At 41.7% G+C, this 18,131-nt stretch overlaps 1 protein-coding gene across 13 annotated transcripts in view; it reads right to left on the minus strand.

The window, feature by feature from the left end:
• Window positions 1–1,711: 1,711 nt before the first annotated feature.
• GHR (growth hormone receptor) overlaps window positions 1,712–18,131 on the minus strand; it is a 436,004-nt gene continuing 419,584 nt past the window's right edge. For all 13 annotated transcript variants that reach the window (XM_033932119.1, XM_033932074.1, XM_033932056.1 and 10 more), the window contains 3 exons: window positions 16,108–16,198; window positions 6,047–6,116; window positions 1,712–5,936 (listed from right to left, as the gene is read on the minus strand). In XM_033932119.1, coding sequence (XP_033788010.1) covers window positions 4,995–5,936; window positions 6,047–6,116; window positions 16,108–16,198 — 1,103 coding nt within the window. In that variant the 3' untranslated portion in view covers window positions 1,712–4,994. The remainder of the gene's footprint in view (window positions 5,937–6,046; window positions 6,117–16,107; window positions 16,199–18,131) is intronic.

Genomic DNA, 18,131 nt, shown 5'->3' on the forward strand with positions numbered 1-18,131 from the left:
TCTGCCTTCCATGTCAATCAAGAGCTTTGTCAGTCTTTCATTCTATGAGTTTGGTGAAACAGGACAAACTTTTGCAGAAGTTGGAGGTGTGAAGAGCCCTACTAATCTATCTGGAGAGGACTGATTCCAGACTTTCTGATCATCTTTTTGTGCTGAGCAGTCACTCAGGACATGGCAAGCCAGCTTCAAGGCTTCCATTGCCAGATGGATTTGCATGGCGATTTAATCTTCCTATATTGCCTGCAGGAAACAGCCCCCTATCTCTATCGCAGTGTATTCAACAAGATGTGTAGCGACTTCCTGGGCTGAGACCTGGGCTGTCTCACCTGATTAAATCTGTAGAGCAGCTATTTTGTGCCCTGGAGATATTCTAAAAAGTTTAGGGCCACACATCGATTAATTGCGTAAAGTGTACCCCCCCCTCACATTTCCTTCTATACTCGTACAGTGGCCAATATAGACAGCAGAAGTAAATTCTCAGAATCGATATGTTTCAATTACTAAAATGAAAATACATCATTTTTCTTACCTTTGTTGCTTGGTGATTTTATTTTTCTAATCATTTTGTTCTGTCTTTACTTTAAAGTCACCAGGCAACAAAGGTAAGAAAAATGATGTATTTTCATTTTAGTAATTGAAATATGTTGGTTCTGAGAATTTACTTGTGTTGTCTATATTTGTCACTGTACGAGTAAAGAAGGAAATATGAGGGTGGATGCTTCATGCGATTAAAAATTTTGTGATTAATTGCAATTAATCAACATGCAGCCCTAAAAATGTTTGATTATGGCAGAAAAACATTCAGATCATAAGCCCGCCTTAGTCCCGCCTACAACATGTCTCCAAACCCCACCCCCCCTTGAGATTTAGATGAACTGTGGATGAACAGCATATATTATCCATCTAGAAAAGAGATTTTGAAAATAGCAAATTGGAAGGGTTTGGTAAGAAAAACATCCATCTGCCCCTTTATGCCACTTTTTGGACATCCTACTTTTTTGAAAATGAGCCCCCAAGTCTTCAGAGATATATACCTTGAACCACCATTTTCTACTGACTGGTATTAATATATTTGGTTGAGTCTACTAGCTGCTCTACTTCTTTTTATTTTCCTGCATTCTGGCCCGGGATTCTCTATACAGTGTCGATATTGGCGCCCGTATACAGAATCGTACTTCTGGGAATGATAGGTGCTTGAAATATAGGCCAGGGTCTTCTAGGCCTACATTTCCAGCGCCTACCTTTGCCATGAATTGCGCCTACGTAGGTGCTTTAGGCTGCCTAATGCTACTTCCGGTGTTAGCCACGCCCACAGTGGCATTAGGCGGTCTAAAGCACCTACTGAGGTGTGATTCTGGTAGGTGCTTTAATGTTAATATTTTTTGTCATTTAAACGGCATTTCTTAATTAACTTAGGCACCGTTTGGAGAATTTCCTGCTCTGTGTTGCAGTTGGCTCTTGCCTCTCTCTTATTTGTGACTCCTTCAGCATGCGGTACTGTGTGGTAGCCATTAATGTGGGTCCTTGCTAATGGTTAATATGCACTAAATCCTGTGCTAACTGCTTACTGAATCTTGGCAAATAGGCCCCTAAGTTTGATCTTGTCTTTAAAACAACCTGTGCAGGATTTATTTTATTTTCTGTATTTAAAACCCCCCTGAAAATTTAAGTATTTAAGTACAGCATATAAATAAGAAAAACCTCTTGTCAGTCAGATCCAAGAAAATAAATTTATTTAATTTTGAGAGAAAAAATATACATAGACAAAGAAAGTTAAATATAAAATGAAAGACACAACAATTCATACTGGTGAATAATGGCTTGTGTAACCAGTAAAGTACCAAACTGACATTCTGAGACTGATTGAGGTATTTAACTATTTTTGGCTTTATAAACTTTTTTTTAAAACCCAATAGTAAATAAAGTAAGAGGCTTTGTCATGCACATATTTTATAATTGCATTAGTGTTTAACATTAGAATATTAAACATAAAACCGAAAAACATAGCTTAGTAATCTTTAGCAGCAAGTTAACTTCTAATTACGTAATATTTATCACTGAGAAACAAAGCCCAGTTTTAATTGTGGGTTTAAAGTCCTAGAAAAGTAAAAAGAGAATCCTCTTTTATAGGCTTGCTTCCTACATTCTGGTTAGTGCTATATTAGCAAATTTATAATAATAAAGCTTATAAAGTTAATTTCTAAACTTAATTTTACAAAAAAAGGCAGGGATGAAGCACTTTCTCCTTTCACAGGTAGTTTTCAATGTTTCTAATGAGTCTAATTTTGGATAATTAAATTCACTGTTAAACACTGAGTTGGTCTTTTACTAAAGTACACTATGGTTTTACACTTAGCCAACGGCGTAGTAAGGGGAGGGGTGTCTGCCCTGGGCGCCATCTAGGTGGAGGCACTGGCACCTCTCCTCCTCTCTGTCCCCCAGCTCCATCCCACTCCTCCCCCCCACCGTGCGCCTTCACTTCCTCCCACCGTACCTCTAGCTCTTCGCCAGTGCGAGCGGCAGCGCCAACCTGCTGCTTGCGCCGGCATCAACTATCCCTCTATCCCAGGTCCTGCGACTAGGAAGTGATGTCAAAGGGAGAGCTGGCATGGGCAACAAGTTGGTGATGCTGCTTGCGCCGGGGAAGTTGAAGAGGTACAAAGAAAGGGAAGGGGTGGGTGTGCGCGGTGGGGGGAGGCCAAGGAAGGGGAGCAAAGAAGAGGGTGGGGATAGGGAGCGCCACCACCTCAGGTGCCTCTCACCTTCGCTGTGCCACTGCACTTAGCGCACCTTAATAGCAAAAATTAAAGTACGCTAAACGCATAGTTTATGTGCTAATTGTTGGGATCAAACCCAGCATGTCCTCAGCAATTATCACACTGAAAATGTTCATTGGGTCATGTTAATTTTGACTCAGCACGAAGGCCCTTACAGGAGATGTTTTCAACATGGGCTACTGTTAGGTCGGGCTCTTGTACTATAGGATCCATTTCATGCAATAAGACCTTGTGCTAAAATAACCCAAATTGCGATAATATAACCTGACTTCACAGTAGCCCACATTGATAAATTCCCCCTTAGTGCAGGGATGTCCAACCTTTTGGCTTCCTTGGGCCGTATTGGCCCAAAAAAATTTTCTGGGGCCGTGCAAACGCTGCAGCAAGACAGAGGAGGGAGCTGGTAAGACGGTAAACACCTGGGGGCAGCAGAGGAAAACACTGCATCGCCCTCGACTGGGGCCGCACAAAATACTTCACGGGGCCGCAGGTTGGACACCCCTGCCTTAGTGCCTCCTACTGAGAAATCGCTAAGTAAACCTACGCTAACAACAAAAGTGAGTTGGCATACGGTAAGTACCATGTGCTAACTGTACTATGTAGTCCCTGCCCGTTCTCCACCTACATTCTACCCCCTATGACAAAATACAGTTAACATGAGAATTTGCATGAGCTAACCAGCACCAACCGTGCAAATTCATGTTAACAATTTTGGGCCCTTAGTAAAGAGCCCCTATGAAGTTAATATTTAGTGGGGCAGGTGCTGCAAAACGATAAGCAGATGCTTAACCACACCATTCATTTAAGTAGGGTCACTGAATTTGTGATTCGAAACTTAAAAGGTTTATCGGTTTGAGTTAAGGCAGCTCTTTTACAGTCCTGCTTAAATTAAGGCTATCTGGATAGTGCTGAATACTGGTACGATCTGTATAACTTAGTCCAGCCTCCCCCTCCTCCCAAAAGAAGCACCTCTGGGCCTCTCTCCTCCTCAATGTGTAACTTTTGTCTGGACGCCAACATGCACATCCAAATGTGCTGGTTGATCCCCCATTTTGGGGGAGGGGGAAAAAGGATTTATATAGTTAACTCTGAAGTTATCTACATCTAAACCTTTCTTAAAGCCTGATTCACTACAGCTTTTAACCCACTCTGTATCTATGGGGAAAAGTTTAGTGAATATATTTGCTCAAATACTGTCCCATTAGCTTTAGTTTATTGTAGTCTAGATTCGGATATACACAGAGATGTATTTTTAAATTCCTGCTTAAGCCATACATTTCATACACTTAACCCCCCCCCAACAACACTATTTCACAGTGTGGATAATGCTTTTAAAATTCTAATCAGTAAAACTGATAATTTTAGCTTCTGTAGAAAACACCATTCCAATAATAAGAATTATATGAAGAATATTCTCTTTTGTCCAAATATTGTATTCAATTTTTTTGGTTTTTTTTTCCTGAAATATTTCAAAAGCTGAAATGTGTATAATAGTTTAGACTTAAGAGGCACAGGCTTTGATAGTGAAAGTCATTACAATACAGAAATTGTAATATCCACAATGGATGTTATCAGAGGTATAAAAATGGCTCCGTAGAAAACTAATTCTCATTTATTTATGCCTGTAGTAACTATCACAGGAACCAACCCTTATAAAATTGCAGCAACTACATTCCATAAGATGGATTGTGATAATTATACTTACATGGCATGTAATGAAATATAAAATATTCATGCTTTAGATCTAAAATAATAAAATATCTTAACCGAGGCAAAAATACATGTATTCCCAGACGACCACTGTCTTTCCATCTATAGCATTTTACTGAATGTTTTCAAGTCCCAATTACTGAAATTTAGATCTCAGTATATAATTTGCTTTCCATTCTTTTAAACGGCAAATCACCTCATTTCTGCTTTTCCAAAAAGCATGATTTTACATTAAATATTCACTCAAAGCTTAGTGTCACAAATTCTACACCAAACAGTAACTGAACAGTCACTTATTGCGAAACATTCTGCAACAGCTCTTAGAACTAATACTTATGCTTTAGAAATGATTGATTAATATTTAAATGTATTTCAACACTTCAGATAAAAGATTGAACTTTACAACAAGACATAAGAAACACAAAAACTTGTACACAGTATTTTGGTTTAAGCATAAAAGCCCAAGTCAGCTCAAACCATTAAACATATACTCGTCTGGATGAACAGCTAAGGCATGAACTTGTTGACTTGGTCTGGGTTCATGTAGCCACATGATGCAAGAATGCTTGGGTTAGATAGCTCAGTCAGCACAATATTCTGCTGAGAGCTAATAATGTGAAGAGAGGTATAATCCGGGACAGGCATCTCAGAAGTTGATGCTTCATCTTCTGCAACAGAATCCAAAACAGTAGTGGTAAGGCTTTCTGCGGTGAAATAAGTATTCTCATTAAAATTTGGCCGTGGTTGTGGTTCCTCTTCATGTGAGGGTGTGGCACAAAATGTGACTGCTGCTGACTCACATATGTAGGCACTGTCAGTAGTGTAGTTTGGTTGACACTGCATGGTTGGTTCAATACATTCCTCATTTTCCGTCTTGATTCTTTGTCCTGGGGAAAGTAGAAGTCTTCCTGTTGGACTTATGTCACTTACAAGTGCATAAAAATCAATGTTGGCTTTTGAACTCTGGTTGGTTAGCTGAATGCAAACAGGATGGTCAGCTGATTCAGTCTCACTGACAAAGGGTCTTGGTTTGTCATCACCAGATGTCTTGCTGTTAAGTAGTTGGGTAGCTGAAGCATCAAAGCTTAAGGGTGATTCATCACTGCATTTCTGATCAAGGCACAAAAGATCCCCTTCATTTACATTTACTTTTTGTAACTGAACTATATCTGAAGTGCCATCACAAGTGTCGCTTGTGCTGAAATCTGTCTCAGGGATATCTGGTTCACAACAACTGGCACGTCCAGAATCATCATCCTTTACACCAAGGCAACTATGAGATTTCAGATGATCATCATTGAGAAGTCTGTCTGTATCTAAACCTTCAGTCTTTTCATCAGGGTCATCTATGTCCAGTTCAATAAACTCAACCCAGGAATCATTATACAGTTCAGGCTTATTGATTCCATGACAGGTTAGGATGGAATTCACTTCATCTAGTTTTCCCTTCTAAAAAAATAAAATAAAATAGCTAATTACCACTTATTAAAGTATCATTGCCCTGAAGAATATCCGGTTTGTATAGCATGCTTAAATACAACAAATAATTGCACCACTACCTTTAAAAGCTCTGAGTCAATGCCTTTAATCTTTGGCACTGGAACGGGAGGGAGAATTAACATCTTCAACCTTAAAAGATAAAATTATTTAGATTGTTAAAAAAACTTTCTTTTCTATTTGTTTCTATTCAGATTCTATTTCGCATACATATTTTGTGGTCAATATTCAAATAGCTTGTCTGGTTTACTTTTTGAGCTAACTCAGCAGAACCCCTGCCCTCCCTCTCCCTCCTTTTCTTGCCAATATAAATTGTTGTATGGACAAAATTTAGCCAGTCAAAATATGCAGGCTGCAGTTTAACTTTGGTTGATCAGTACTGTCATTCAGCATGGGCCAAAAAGTAAGTCTTGTTGATGTCGCCTCAAGCCTATAGTTAACCTGATGTCCTTGTCCAATTAATTTTAGACCAGATGTTCAGCCTAAACATATCTTGGCTGAATATTCAAATGCCCCCCCCCTTTTTACTAAACCGCAATAACGGTTATTAGGGCAGGGAGCCACACTGAATGCTCCGCGCTGCTCCCGATGCTCATAGAGTTCTATGAGCATCGGGAGCAGAGCATTCAGCATGGCTCCCTGCGCTAATAACCGCTATCGTGGTTTAGTAAAAAAGGGGGGGGGGGAGTTAACTAGTCAGAATGGTCGGGTTAACTGTGGGGGGTGGTTATCCATGTGGGCTACTATTAAGTAAGGTAATTTTACCAAAAGTTGGGTTATTTTAGTACAGGGTCTCATTGCATAAAATGGGACCCCATGTTAAAATAACCTGACTTAACAGTAGCCCACATTAACATCCCCTCTTTGTTAATAGCTGGCTGTGTATCATTCCCTCTATTTTACTGTACATTAAAACAATAAGATGCTGATTTTGTTGCAATTGCAATTTTATTTAAAAAGTTTAGGGGCTCTTTTACTACAGTGCATTAAGCACTTAACACCCAGAAAGCACAGTTGCTTACCGTAACAGGTGTTATCCAGGGACAGCAGGCAGATATTCTCACGTATGGGTGACGTCACCGACGGAGGCCGGGTACGGAACACTTTAAAAGTGCATCGCCACTTTAAGACTTTAGAAAGTTTGCGACAGCCTGAAACGCACACACGCGAGTGCCTTTCCGCCTGACGTAGGGCGCGTGGTCCCTCAGTTAAGATAAGCCAGCTAAGAAGCCAACCCGGGGAGGTGGGTGGGTTGTGAGAATATCTTCCTGCTGTCCCTGGATAACACCTGTTACGGTAAGTAACTTTGCTTTATCCCAGGACAAGCAAGCAGCATATTCTCACGTATGGGTGACCTCCAAGCTAACAGAAATGGGATGGTGGGAGTGTTGGCCTTTAGGAAAATAAATTTTGTAATATAGATTGGCTGAAGTGCCCATCCCGTCTGGAGAAGGACTCCAGACAGTAGTGAGAAGTGAAGGTATGAAATGAGGACCCAGGTGGCAGCTTTACAGATTTCCTCAATGGGAGAAGATCTGAGGAAAGCCACAGAAGCTGCCATCGCTCTAATTTTGTGGGCTGTGACACGACTCTCCAGTGCCAGTCCAGTCTGAGCATAACAGAAAGAGATACAGGCAGCCAGCCAGTTGGAAATAATTCTTTTAGAAACAGGATGCCCCAACTTGTTTGGATCAAAAGAGATGAAAAGTTGAGGAGATGTTTGATGTGGCTTTGTCCGGTCAATGTAATAGGCCAAAGCTCATTTACAGTCCAACGTATGCAAGGCAGTCTCTCCAGCATGAGAATGAGGCTTAAGAAAAAACACTGGTAGAACAATTGACTGATTGAGATGAAATTCAGTGACAACTTCGGAAGAAATTTTAGATGTGTACGCAGAACCACCTTGTCATGATGAAAAACTGTGAAGGGTGGCTCTGCTACTAATGCTTGTAACTCACTGACCCTCCTGGCAGAGGTGAGAGCAATAAGGAAGACCACTTTCCAGGTTAGAAACTTAAGATGAGCTGTAGCCATTGGTTCAAATGGTAGCTTCATCAAGCTGGAAAGTACAACATTAAAATCCCAGATGACAGGAGGAGGCTTGAGAGGTGGTTTGATATTGAAAAGTCCTTTCATAAATCTGGAGACTATAAGAGGTTTACCCTCGATTGGCATGTGAAAAGCTGTAATAGCGCTGAGATTGACAGATGTAGATTTGAGGCCAGAATCAGACAGATGAAGCATATAATCCAACACCAAATCCACTGATAATGAAGTTGGATCATGATGATGAAGAAGACACCAGGAAGAAAACCAAGTCCACTTTTGTTGATAACATTGCTGAGTGGCTGGTTTTCTGGATGCATCAAGAATTTGACGAACAGGCTGAGAGAGATGTAAGTGAGATTGATTCAGCCCGAGAGAAACCAAGCTATCAGGTGTAGTGATTGCAGGTTGGGGTGTAGAAGTGATTCCAGATTCTGAGTGAGCAGAGTAGGAAATACTGGAAGAGGTATGGGCTCCCTGGAATTGAGTTGAAGTAGAAGGGAGAACCAATGTTGCCTGGGCCACTGTGGAGCAATGAGAATCATGGTGGCTGCCTATTGTTTGAGTTGAAAGAGAGTTCTCAACATGAGAGGAATAAGAGGGAATGCATATTGAAACAGGCCCAACCAGTCCAGGAGAAAAGCATCTGCTTACAGATGGAGAGGAGAGTAAAGCCTGGAGCAAAACTGGGGCAACTGGTGATTGTGAGGAGCCGCAAACAAGTCCACCTGTGGAGTGCCCCATTGAGCAAAGATGGACTGGAGAGTTGCAGGGTTGAGAGTCCATTCGTGAGGCTGAAGAATTCTGCTTAGGTTGTCTGCTAGGGAATTCTTCTCTCCTTGAATGTAGACAGCCTTCAAGAATAGATTTCGAGCTGTCGCCCAAGTCCAGATTTTCTGGGCCTCCTGACACAACAGGAGAGAGCATGTGCCTCCTTGCTTGTTTATGTAGTACATTGCTACTTGATTGTCTGTGTGAAGGAGGACTTGAGGGCAGAGAAGATGATGAAAAGCCCCGAGGGCATAAAACATTGCTTTGAGTTCCAGGAAATTGATGTGAAATTTCCGTTCCTTGGTGGTCCAAAGACCCTGAGTCTGAAGATTGTCCATATGATCCCTCCAGGCATAAGGGGATACGTCTGTCATAATGACCTTGTGATGAGGGGGCAAGTGAAAAAGGAGACCTCTGGAGAGATTGGAGATCATCCACCATTGAAGTGACTGCAGAAGAGATGATGTCACAGATATATGTTGTGAGAGTTGATCAGTCACTTGAGACCACTGAGAAGCAAGGGTCCACTGAGGAGTGCGAAGATGTAGCCTTGCCAATGGTGTTACATGGACAGTCGAGGCCATGTGGCCTAAGAACCATCATGTGTCTGGCAGATATGGATTGAAGAGGAAGTAGTTGCTGACACAGACGGATGAGAGCCTGAAGGCAAACTGGAGGAGAAACGCTCTCTTGAGTGGTGTCTAGGATTGCCCCAGTGAACTGCAGATGTTGAGTCGGAATGAGATGTGATTTGGGGAAGTTGACTTCTAATCCAAGACCTTGGAGAAAAGAAATGGCTTGAGATGTTGCTTGGACCACTTCCTGAGGGGAGACAGCCTTGATCAACCAGTCGTCCAGGTAAGGAAAGACTTGAAGGCTGTGTGATCAGATAGATTTGGCCACCACAATCAGGCACTTTGTGAAGACTCTGAGAGAAGATGCCAGGCCGAAGGGAAGTACCTTGTACTGGTAATGACATTGATTGATTTGAAAGTGAAGGTACTTCCTGGAAGCCGGCTGAATTTGAATATGTGTGTAGGCTTCCTTGAGATCTAGGGAGCATAGCCAGTCGTTCTTATTAAGGAGAGGATAAATCAGGGCGAGGGATAGCATCCTGGATTTTTCCTTGACTAGAAATTTGTTGAGAGCTCTGAGATCCAGGATGGGTCTCAGTCCTCCGGTCTTCTTGGGGACTAAGAAGTAACGAGAGTAGAATCCCTGATTCTTCTGATTGAGGGGGAATTTCCTCGATGGCATTCAGCAGCAGAAGGGATTGAAACTCCTGCAGAAGAAGGGAGGACTGTTCAGGGTCCAAAGCAGAACTCGCTTGGAGGATGGTCCGGTGGAAGGGTTTGAAAACTGAGAGAATAACCCTGACGAATGATGTTGCGGACCCAGAGGTCTGTTGGTATCAGTTCCCAACGACCTATGAAAAACTGAAGACGGCCTCCAATGGGCTGAGGCAAAGGGTGAAAAATGGTAACACTGACTATGCTCCGAAGAAACACGTCAAAAAGGTTGTGTGGATTTTGGAGGGGCAGCCTGTTGTTTCTGTTGTTGTTGACATGCTTGTTGTTGTTGTGGCCGCTGTCTGTTGGGTTGAGACGGAGTTGGGGGTCATAGACTTTGCCGTAAATCATCTCTGATAGAAGGATTGTCTGAAGGGACAAGAAGGTGGAGGTTTTTTCTTAGGTTTTACTAGAGTATCCCACCTGGTCTCATGGGGTGATAATTCTTGCGTAGTCGTGTCCAAAGAGGCCCCAAAAAGCTCGTCACTTAAGTAAGGTGCATTAGCCAACCAATCCTGATGGTTGACATCAAGCTCCGAAACTCTCATCCTGGCTACAGGCCGCATGGCCACTGACATGGCCACAGCACGTGAGGAGAGCTCAAATGTATCATAAATAGAGCGGACCAGGTACTTACAAAACTGGAGTAAGTCAGAGATGAAATGCTGAAAAGCAGGTAGTTTTCGGTCAGGTAAATATTTATGAAATTTAGCAACTTGATTGAGTAAGTGCTTTAAATAAAAAGAAAAATGAAAAGCATAGTTACCAGACCGGTTGGCCAGCATAGTGTTCTGGAACAGTCTTTTGTCCATGGTCTTCCCTTCTCTGCCAGGAGGTACCGAGGCATAGACGCTAGCCCCCGCAGATTTCTTCTGGGTTGACTCCACTAGTAGTGATTGTCAAACCCTAGAATTGGAATCACCCTATAAAGTGAATCAAGCTTACGAGGAGCCACAGGGATGGTTAGAGGAGTTTCTAAATTTTTAATAAAAAGTCTCTCTTAAGATGTCGTGGAGAGGCAGTTTCAGAAACTCCTTGGGCGGCTGGTCATAATCTAAGGCATCTAAAAACTGCTTAGATTTCTTGGAGTCAGCTTCAAGTGTGATAGAAAGAGCCTCAGACAATTCCTTTAAAAATACAGGAAAAGATGACTTGTCAGACTTGTGTGATAGAAAGAGCTTCAGACAATTCCTTTAAAAATACAGAAAAAGATGACTTGTCAGGCTCTTGAGAAGATGGTAAATGAGAATCCTTGTCTGACGAGACCTCATCATCAGATACAAGGGGTTCTTGATCAGAGTCACCCCACAGGTCTAAATCTCGGGCTGGTGGAGGTCAGTGCCGAGCACTGGGTGTCGAAGGCTCGAGATGCTTCATTTTCTTCAAAGCCTTGCCTGATCTGACTGACACCATCTCAGGAGATGTCTGAGAAGAAGAGCGGTGCTGAGCTGTCCCTGATACCGGTTCTTTAACCAGATGAAGCGGCACTGATGGAGACTCTCGAAATGTCTGTGCCAGTGTCGAGAGCTCAGACCAGACTGGCATTGGCACTGGAGAAGCCGGTGTCACAATAACAGGAAGTAACAGTTGTAACTGTTCCCGTAACTCCTCCTGCAGCAATTCTTTAATTTGCTGTTTAAGGGAATGCACCGGTACCGTTGGCCTTTTTGTCGGTACCTTTGGCTCTGCGCTCCGGCGATGAGGAGGCTGATGTCGAGGCACTCACCGAAATCGGAGCCGAGCATTTTTGGATCTCCTCAATGTGGACAGGACTTGGCTCACTGCCGTTTTGACTAGAGGACCCAAAGGGGTGAGAGAAGGCTTCTTAGCTGGCTTATCCACTGTAACATTCGACACCAAAGATGGCCCTATCGACATCGTATGTTACAGTGTCGATTTAGATGTGGACCCCGACGTCGGTACTAGTGTCGACTCACCCTCCATAGCGATACCGAAGAGGAGGTGTTGCTGGATCTGACGATTTTTAAGGGTCCGCTTCTGGAGGAAAGAACAGTGGATACAAGATTCAGCTTTGTGCTCGGGCCCCAGACACTGGAGACACCAGAGGTGCGGACTGGTGATGGAAATAGGGCGAGCACAGCATCCACACTTTTTAAAACCCATTTGAGGATGGGACATTGAGGGAAATATGGCCTCAGCAAAATTGGAGTCCGAGGCTATGGGGATGGAACAGGCCCTGCCGGGCCAAACCCGTGAAAGGGAAAAATAAAAAAAAATTATTTTTTTTTTACTAGACGAAAAAAGAAAGAAAAGAAAAACAAATACTGACTGAAAAGTCAGAAAACAAGCCGCGTGAGCGGGAAGACAGCGCAAAAATATCAACAGCCGTTGACAAGCAACTTCTTAGCTCCACGGAAACTAAGAAACTGAGGGTCCACGCGCCCTAAGTCGGGCGGGAAGGCACTCGCACATGCGCGGTTTGGGCTATGTGAACCTTCTAAAGACTTAAAGTAGTGATGCACTTTTAAAGTGTTATGTACTGGGGCTCCATCTGTGACGTCACCCATAGGTGAGAATATGCTGCTTGCTTGTCCTGGGATAAACAGGATACTGTGTGACTGCATTAAGGGGTTTTGCGGTAGTTTACCCATTTCCATCCATTAATCTGTGCGTTACTTGCTTTTTCTGTCAGGATGCTTGGCATGGGAGTAGTGGGCATGGAAGCGTTGCATGCTTTACTTACTGCGCACTACATTAACACGAGACCATTTACTGCCTCCTAAATAGGAGGTGCTGTGTGGTCCTGTGTTAACTCCCTGTAGGTATTGCACACTAATAAGAACATTAACACATGACCTGCAATAAAAAATAGTGGGAATGCCCCAAAATGATGCAGTGTTAATTTGGGACTTGTCACACATTAAAATTATAAATTATAGCATGTTAAGCCCAAAACATTTTAATAAAAGTAGTTCCTTGACCCCACCCCTTTTTTTTTTTTTTTTTTTTTTACAAAGCTGCATGGCAAAAAGCCCCAAAGCCCTTTAAATTTCTTTGGGCTTTGGGGCAGTTACCGCAGTGGCAACTGCTAGCACAGCTTTATAACAGGGGGAGTTAGTTTGCAAGTTTTACAAAAATTGGTATTTAAAAATATCCAAAAGAATCTTCATCCAGCAAATGTGTGCTGAGAACGAGGAGACAGATGATGAAAAGAGAAGTTTTCTCTAGGGTACAAAACTCACTAATGAGTAATAGTACTCTTAATGAACATCCTATTTTAAATACTGTATACTGTATACGTTCAAAATAAGGGAATTCTATGTGCTGCTGTTGTAAAACCATGGTGGGGACACTTTCACTTATGATGTTTCAGTTTTCTCCACAGATATCAGCAAAACATGGTTCAAAATCAAATTATGAATATAAGAGGTATTATAACTCTGGCAACTTGCATGGAAATCTAAAGCTCTACCATAAGAAACTAGAGAATGACACAGGGAAAAAATTTTTCCCCGTCCCCGCGGGAACTCATTTTCCTGTCCCGTCCCAGCGAGTTACTTTTCTGTCCCTGCCCCATTCCTGAAAGCTCCGTCCTCATCTGCACAAGCCTCAAACACTTTAAAATCATAAGTGTTCGAGGCTTGTGCAGTTAAGGCAGAGCTTACAGGAATGTGGCAGGGACATGGACAGCGACAAAACTCACAGGGACAGGATGGGGAAACTGAGTTCCTGCGGGGATGGGGGGACAAATTTGTCTCTATGTCATTCCTTATAAGAAACACTCTGACTTAATAACCTGAGCTCAAGCCAAAATTAATGAGTGACAATTGAAGACCCTTTGTGTTAACTGTTAGAAGTGTTCCCAGCAATTTCCCAGGGAAAAAATTTTAACATGTGCTAATTGAATGGCATATAATATGGTACAGTGAGATAGGGATGAAGGACGGGGACAGAAACCATGGGGATGGGGTAGGGATGGGGGACAGTGCCTATGGGGCTGGGACGGGCAGAGCCCGTAGAAGCAGGGACAAACTTTGTCCCTGTGTCATTTTCTAAAAACTTGAGACTAGTATCAATATGTAAAAACTTGAACACATCTTAGACAACTGGCAACTGAATTCAATTATTAAAAATCTGCAGAAGCTGCTTTTGGATTTCAATGAACTACTGTTAAATGACATCATTTGTGTCTTGTCTGCCTTCTGAAATGTCCTTCCATCGTGTGCCTAGGTGCTCAAGCATCTTATTGTTACTGCAACAGATTCATACATTGTTGCTGGCATCAAGGAACATTTCTAACATTTAATAGACACTTATTTTCCTGTTCATCCACTACACAGTTTAGGTTCTCTTCTACACCCATGTCTGAAAGACAATCCAATTACCTTCTCAGATGATATAAAGACATGGGCAAGTGAATCTTTGGGAAGGTTGTACCAAACTCAGGTAGAAATGAAAGATTATTTTTTTGATTTATAAACAGTTGTATAGCCATATTGTCCCTTTTTATACTTTAATGTGGTTTGTGCAAATGAGGTTTGTACAAATGAGGACAGAACTCACGGGGTGGGGACAGAGCCTGCAAGGATGGGGACAAACTTTGTCCCCAGGTCATTCTCTACAGTGAGATAATTCTCTTAAGGTGGCATTAACATTACAGAAAATGCTATACAGTTAACAGTAACTTTGCATTAATTATAAAGCATAATCCCTGCCTATTCCCTGTCCCCCTTCTTGTCAGAAGGTTATGTTGGAAATTAACTGTGTGTTTAATGCTAAGATGCAGATAGATTAAAGATGCAGTGAGGGCAATTTATGCCTGAGTTGCATTGGTTTTGTAGCTGAAATTTTGACGGTGATGGTTTGACTTCACAGGTCCCATCAGCCCTGAGACAATGACCACAGTTAAGGGATCAAAGATTTTCAGTCGAGTACTGCTATGACTACTTGAGTTAAGCTATTACTATCACTATAGTTTTGATATACTAGCTCTATCCTTAATAAAGAAACAATTTTTGTGGTTTGATTTTCTGTGATAAGAAGGGTTTTTTTTCTGCCTGTGAGGATGTTGCAAAAGTAGAGCTAAGCTTTAAATGCACTTTTGCTTACTTTTTGCTGTTATCAGTGGCTGTTGCCCCTGTAACATCTGAGGCTTTTTCCTTCTTTTCCCTTATTTATGAATAATGTTGTGTCATCCTTATTGTTTAATTTACAGGAGTGAGTGAATGTTTTGGTAAGAGTTTATTGACTATATTTTGAATACTGGTTTACTGCTAAGATTCTGCACTAATTGCTAGGTCAAAAACAAAAATACCCCACATGGGAATATGTTACTGGTTGAAGCATAATTTAATATATATAATTATACACCAGAACAATAAATACTGTATAAACTACTACTACAGTTTATCAATTATATAGTGCTGCCAGATGCACACAGCACTATATGTAAGAAGGGACTCTGATAAGGATATCTAAAGCCATCAATGCACCCCTATTTTGAGCCTGCCACTTGGGCGTCTTATTCAGAGTAATCACCAAGCGCCTCCTGTGTGCATATTAAGTGCTACACGTGTGCATAAAAACATTTAAACAGTCCAAATAACCAGGAAAATTGTTTACTTAATTCAAGTCCTCAGCTTTGTCATAACTGTGACTCAAGTATAGTATCTATCTTAATATGGTCCCCAAACCCAACTCTTCAAGTTTTGTGTCAAGCAAGTGAAGCGGCAGTTCCCTCACCCTCGAAGCAGTGGACATGAAACTCAGAGTTGGGTTTAGGGACCACATTAAGATAAGTGCGCCTCTATTACAAAGACACGAAATTCAGTGATTTAGGGCTCCTTTTACTAAGATGCGTTAGGGCCTTAACGCGCGGAATAGTGCACGCTAAATTGCCGCATGTGTTAGACCTTAATGCCAGCATTGAGCTGGCGCTATTCTAGAAGCGTACTGCGCAGTTTAGCGCACGATAATTTTGTGCGTGCGCTAAAAACGCTAGCGCACCTTAGTAAAAAGAGCCCTTAGTATCTGGTAGACTGCATGTAGCGTTATACCTTTTCTGTTTTGTAAAGAAAATCAAGAGTAGCACAATTGTTCCACCAAATGTTCCAACGATAACAAAAGAAATCAAAAGGATTTCAGATTCTGAAATAACAAAACAGGATACAATGTTATTAGCAATAAAATTTGCAGAAATGTGTAAAGATTATACATTAAATCCACACACTAAGTGAAAAACAATATTAAACTGCCAACTTCAAAAATTGAGCATAATAAATATACAACGAAGTGGCTACTGAAACTTCAAACATTCATACATACATCAGCTGATTCAAAAACAGTGCTCAGAGGTTAAATTTGATTTTTCAGACCAGATGCTGGAGAACCAGGCATTTGAACAGGCTGTATTTTCACTCTTTAATCATCGCACATGTTTTGTAGTATATAAGTTGCAAGTAAAATATTAACAAGAACCACTTAAGTAGTTCAAGGTGAATTACCCCTAAGTTACAACATTTACCCCTTTTATCAAGCCGCAGTGGAGCATTTTGCTGCGGGCTGGCGAGGTAAATGCTGCGATGCTCATTCAATTCCTATGGGCGTTAGGGCATTTGCCTCGCTGGCCCATGGTGGGGTGCTCTGCCATGACTTGATAAAAGGGGGCCTTATTTCATTCAAAACAGAATGATCTCTTTTGTGCATTAAATGTCATTTCCCAGTTATACAGATCAAATTTTATTGTATTAATATTTTTTCTGTAATAAAGAATTCCATATAGATCAGGGGTGTCAAAGTCCCTCCTCGAGGGCCGCAATCCAGTCGGGTTTTCAGGATTTCCCCAATGAATATGCATGAGATCTATTAGCATACAATGAAAGCAGTGCATGGGAAATCCTGAAAACCCGACTGGATTGCGGCCCTTGAGGAGGGACTTTGACACCCCTGATAGAGATGGATCGCATGCTTCAGCATATTTTAATTCTAGACGTTTAATACCATTTTCTAACATTTGTAACTGTTTATTTCTTTCATTATTATGATGGGCTACGATGGACATAAGTTCACCTCCTTTAAATGCTTCCCGTGTTACAGCTGAATTAGTGTCTGATTTAACATGCTGTTTAAAAGCGGGAGAAAGCAGATATGATAGAGATGTTTAAAAACCTGTATGGCATAAATGCATATGAGGCAAATCTCTTTCATTTGAAAGGAAGCGCTGGAATGAGAAGGCATAGGATGAATTTAAGAGGTGATAGGCTCAGGAGTAAGCTAAAGAAATACTTTTATTATAGAAAGGGCGGTAGATGAATGAAATAGTCTCCCTGTGGAAGTGGTGGAGACAAAGACTGTCTTGAGTTCAAGAAAGTGTGGGACAGGCACGTGGGATCTCTTAGGGAGAGCAGGAAATAGTGAATGCTGTGGATAGGCAAACTGGATGGGTCATTCGGCCTTTATCTGCCTTCATGTTTCTATTAGGATGTTGTGATTGATTGTGTCAACTGAGGAAGCCAGGAGAATCAACAAAGACTCTGTTTATAAAGGACTAGCTGATGCCCCGGCGTTGCACGGGTATTTAATTATAGCAATAACACTGTAAATGGATTCAAATAAAGATACTTTATAGTGGTGAATGAAATTATTTTTTTACAGCTTAATAAAAAGTACAATATTTAAATTATAATGTGAAATATTTGACAAAATGAATACAATACAACTAACGCAAAACGTGATTATAAACAACAATTTTAGTTTCACCTCCTGGAGCAAGAACATATAAATTCTTGGGTGAACCCACCCTTGAGCAAGCAACATAGAGTTGTGGGCCGCGAGACCCCCAGAACATATCACCCCAGGTAGTGAGGGATCTGCATACCAAGTTTTGTTCAAATCGGTCAAGCCGTTTTTGAATTACAGTGAGAATGGCAGCTTTTTACATTTTTCCATTGACATGAATGGGTGAAATCTGATTTTCTGTTTGTAGCTCCGCCCGCGTGTGCAGGTGGGCCGCGAGACCCCCAGAACATATCACCCCAGGTAGTGAGGGATCTGCATACCAAGTTTCGTTCAAATCGGTCAA

The sequence above is a fragment of the Geotrypetes seraphini genome, chromosome 1 (genome assembly GCF_902459505.1).
Source record: "Geotrypetes seraphini chromosome 1, aGeoSer1.1, whole genome shotgun sequence".
Classification (NCBI taxonomy): Eukaryota; Metazoa; Chordata; class Amphibia; order Gymnophiona; family Dermophiidae; genus Geotrypetes; species Geotrypetes seraphini.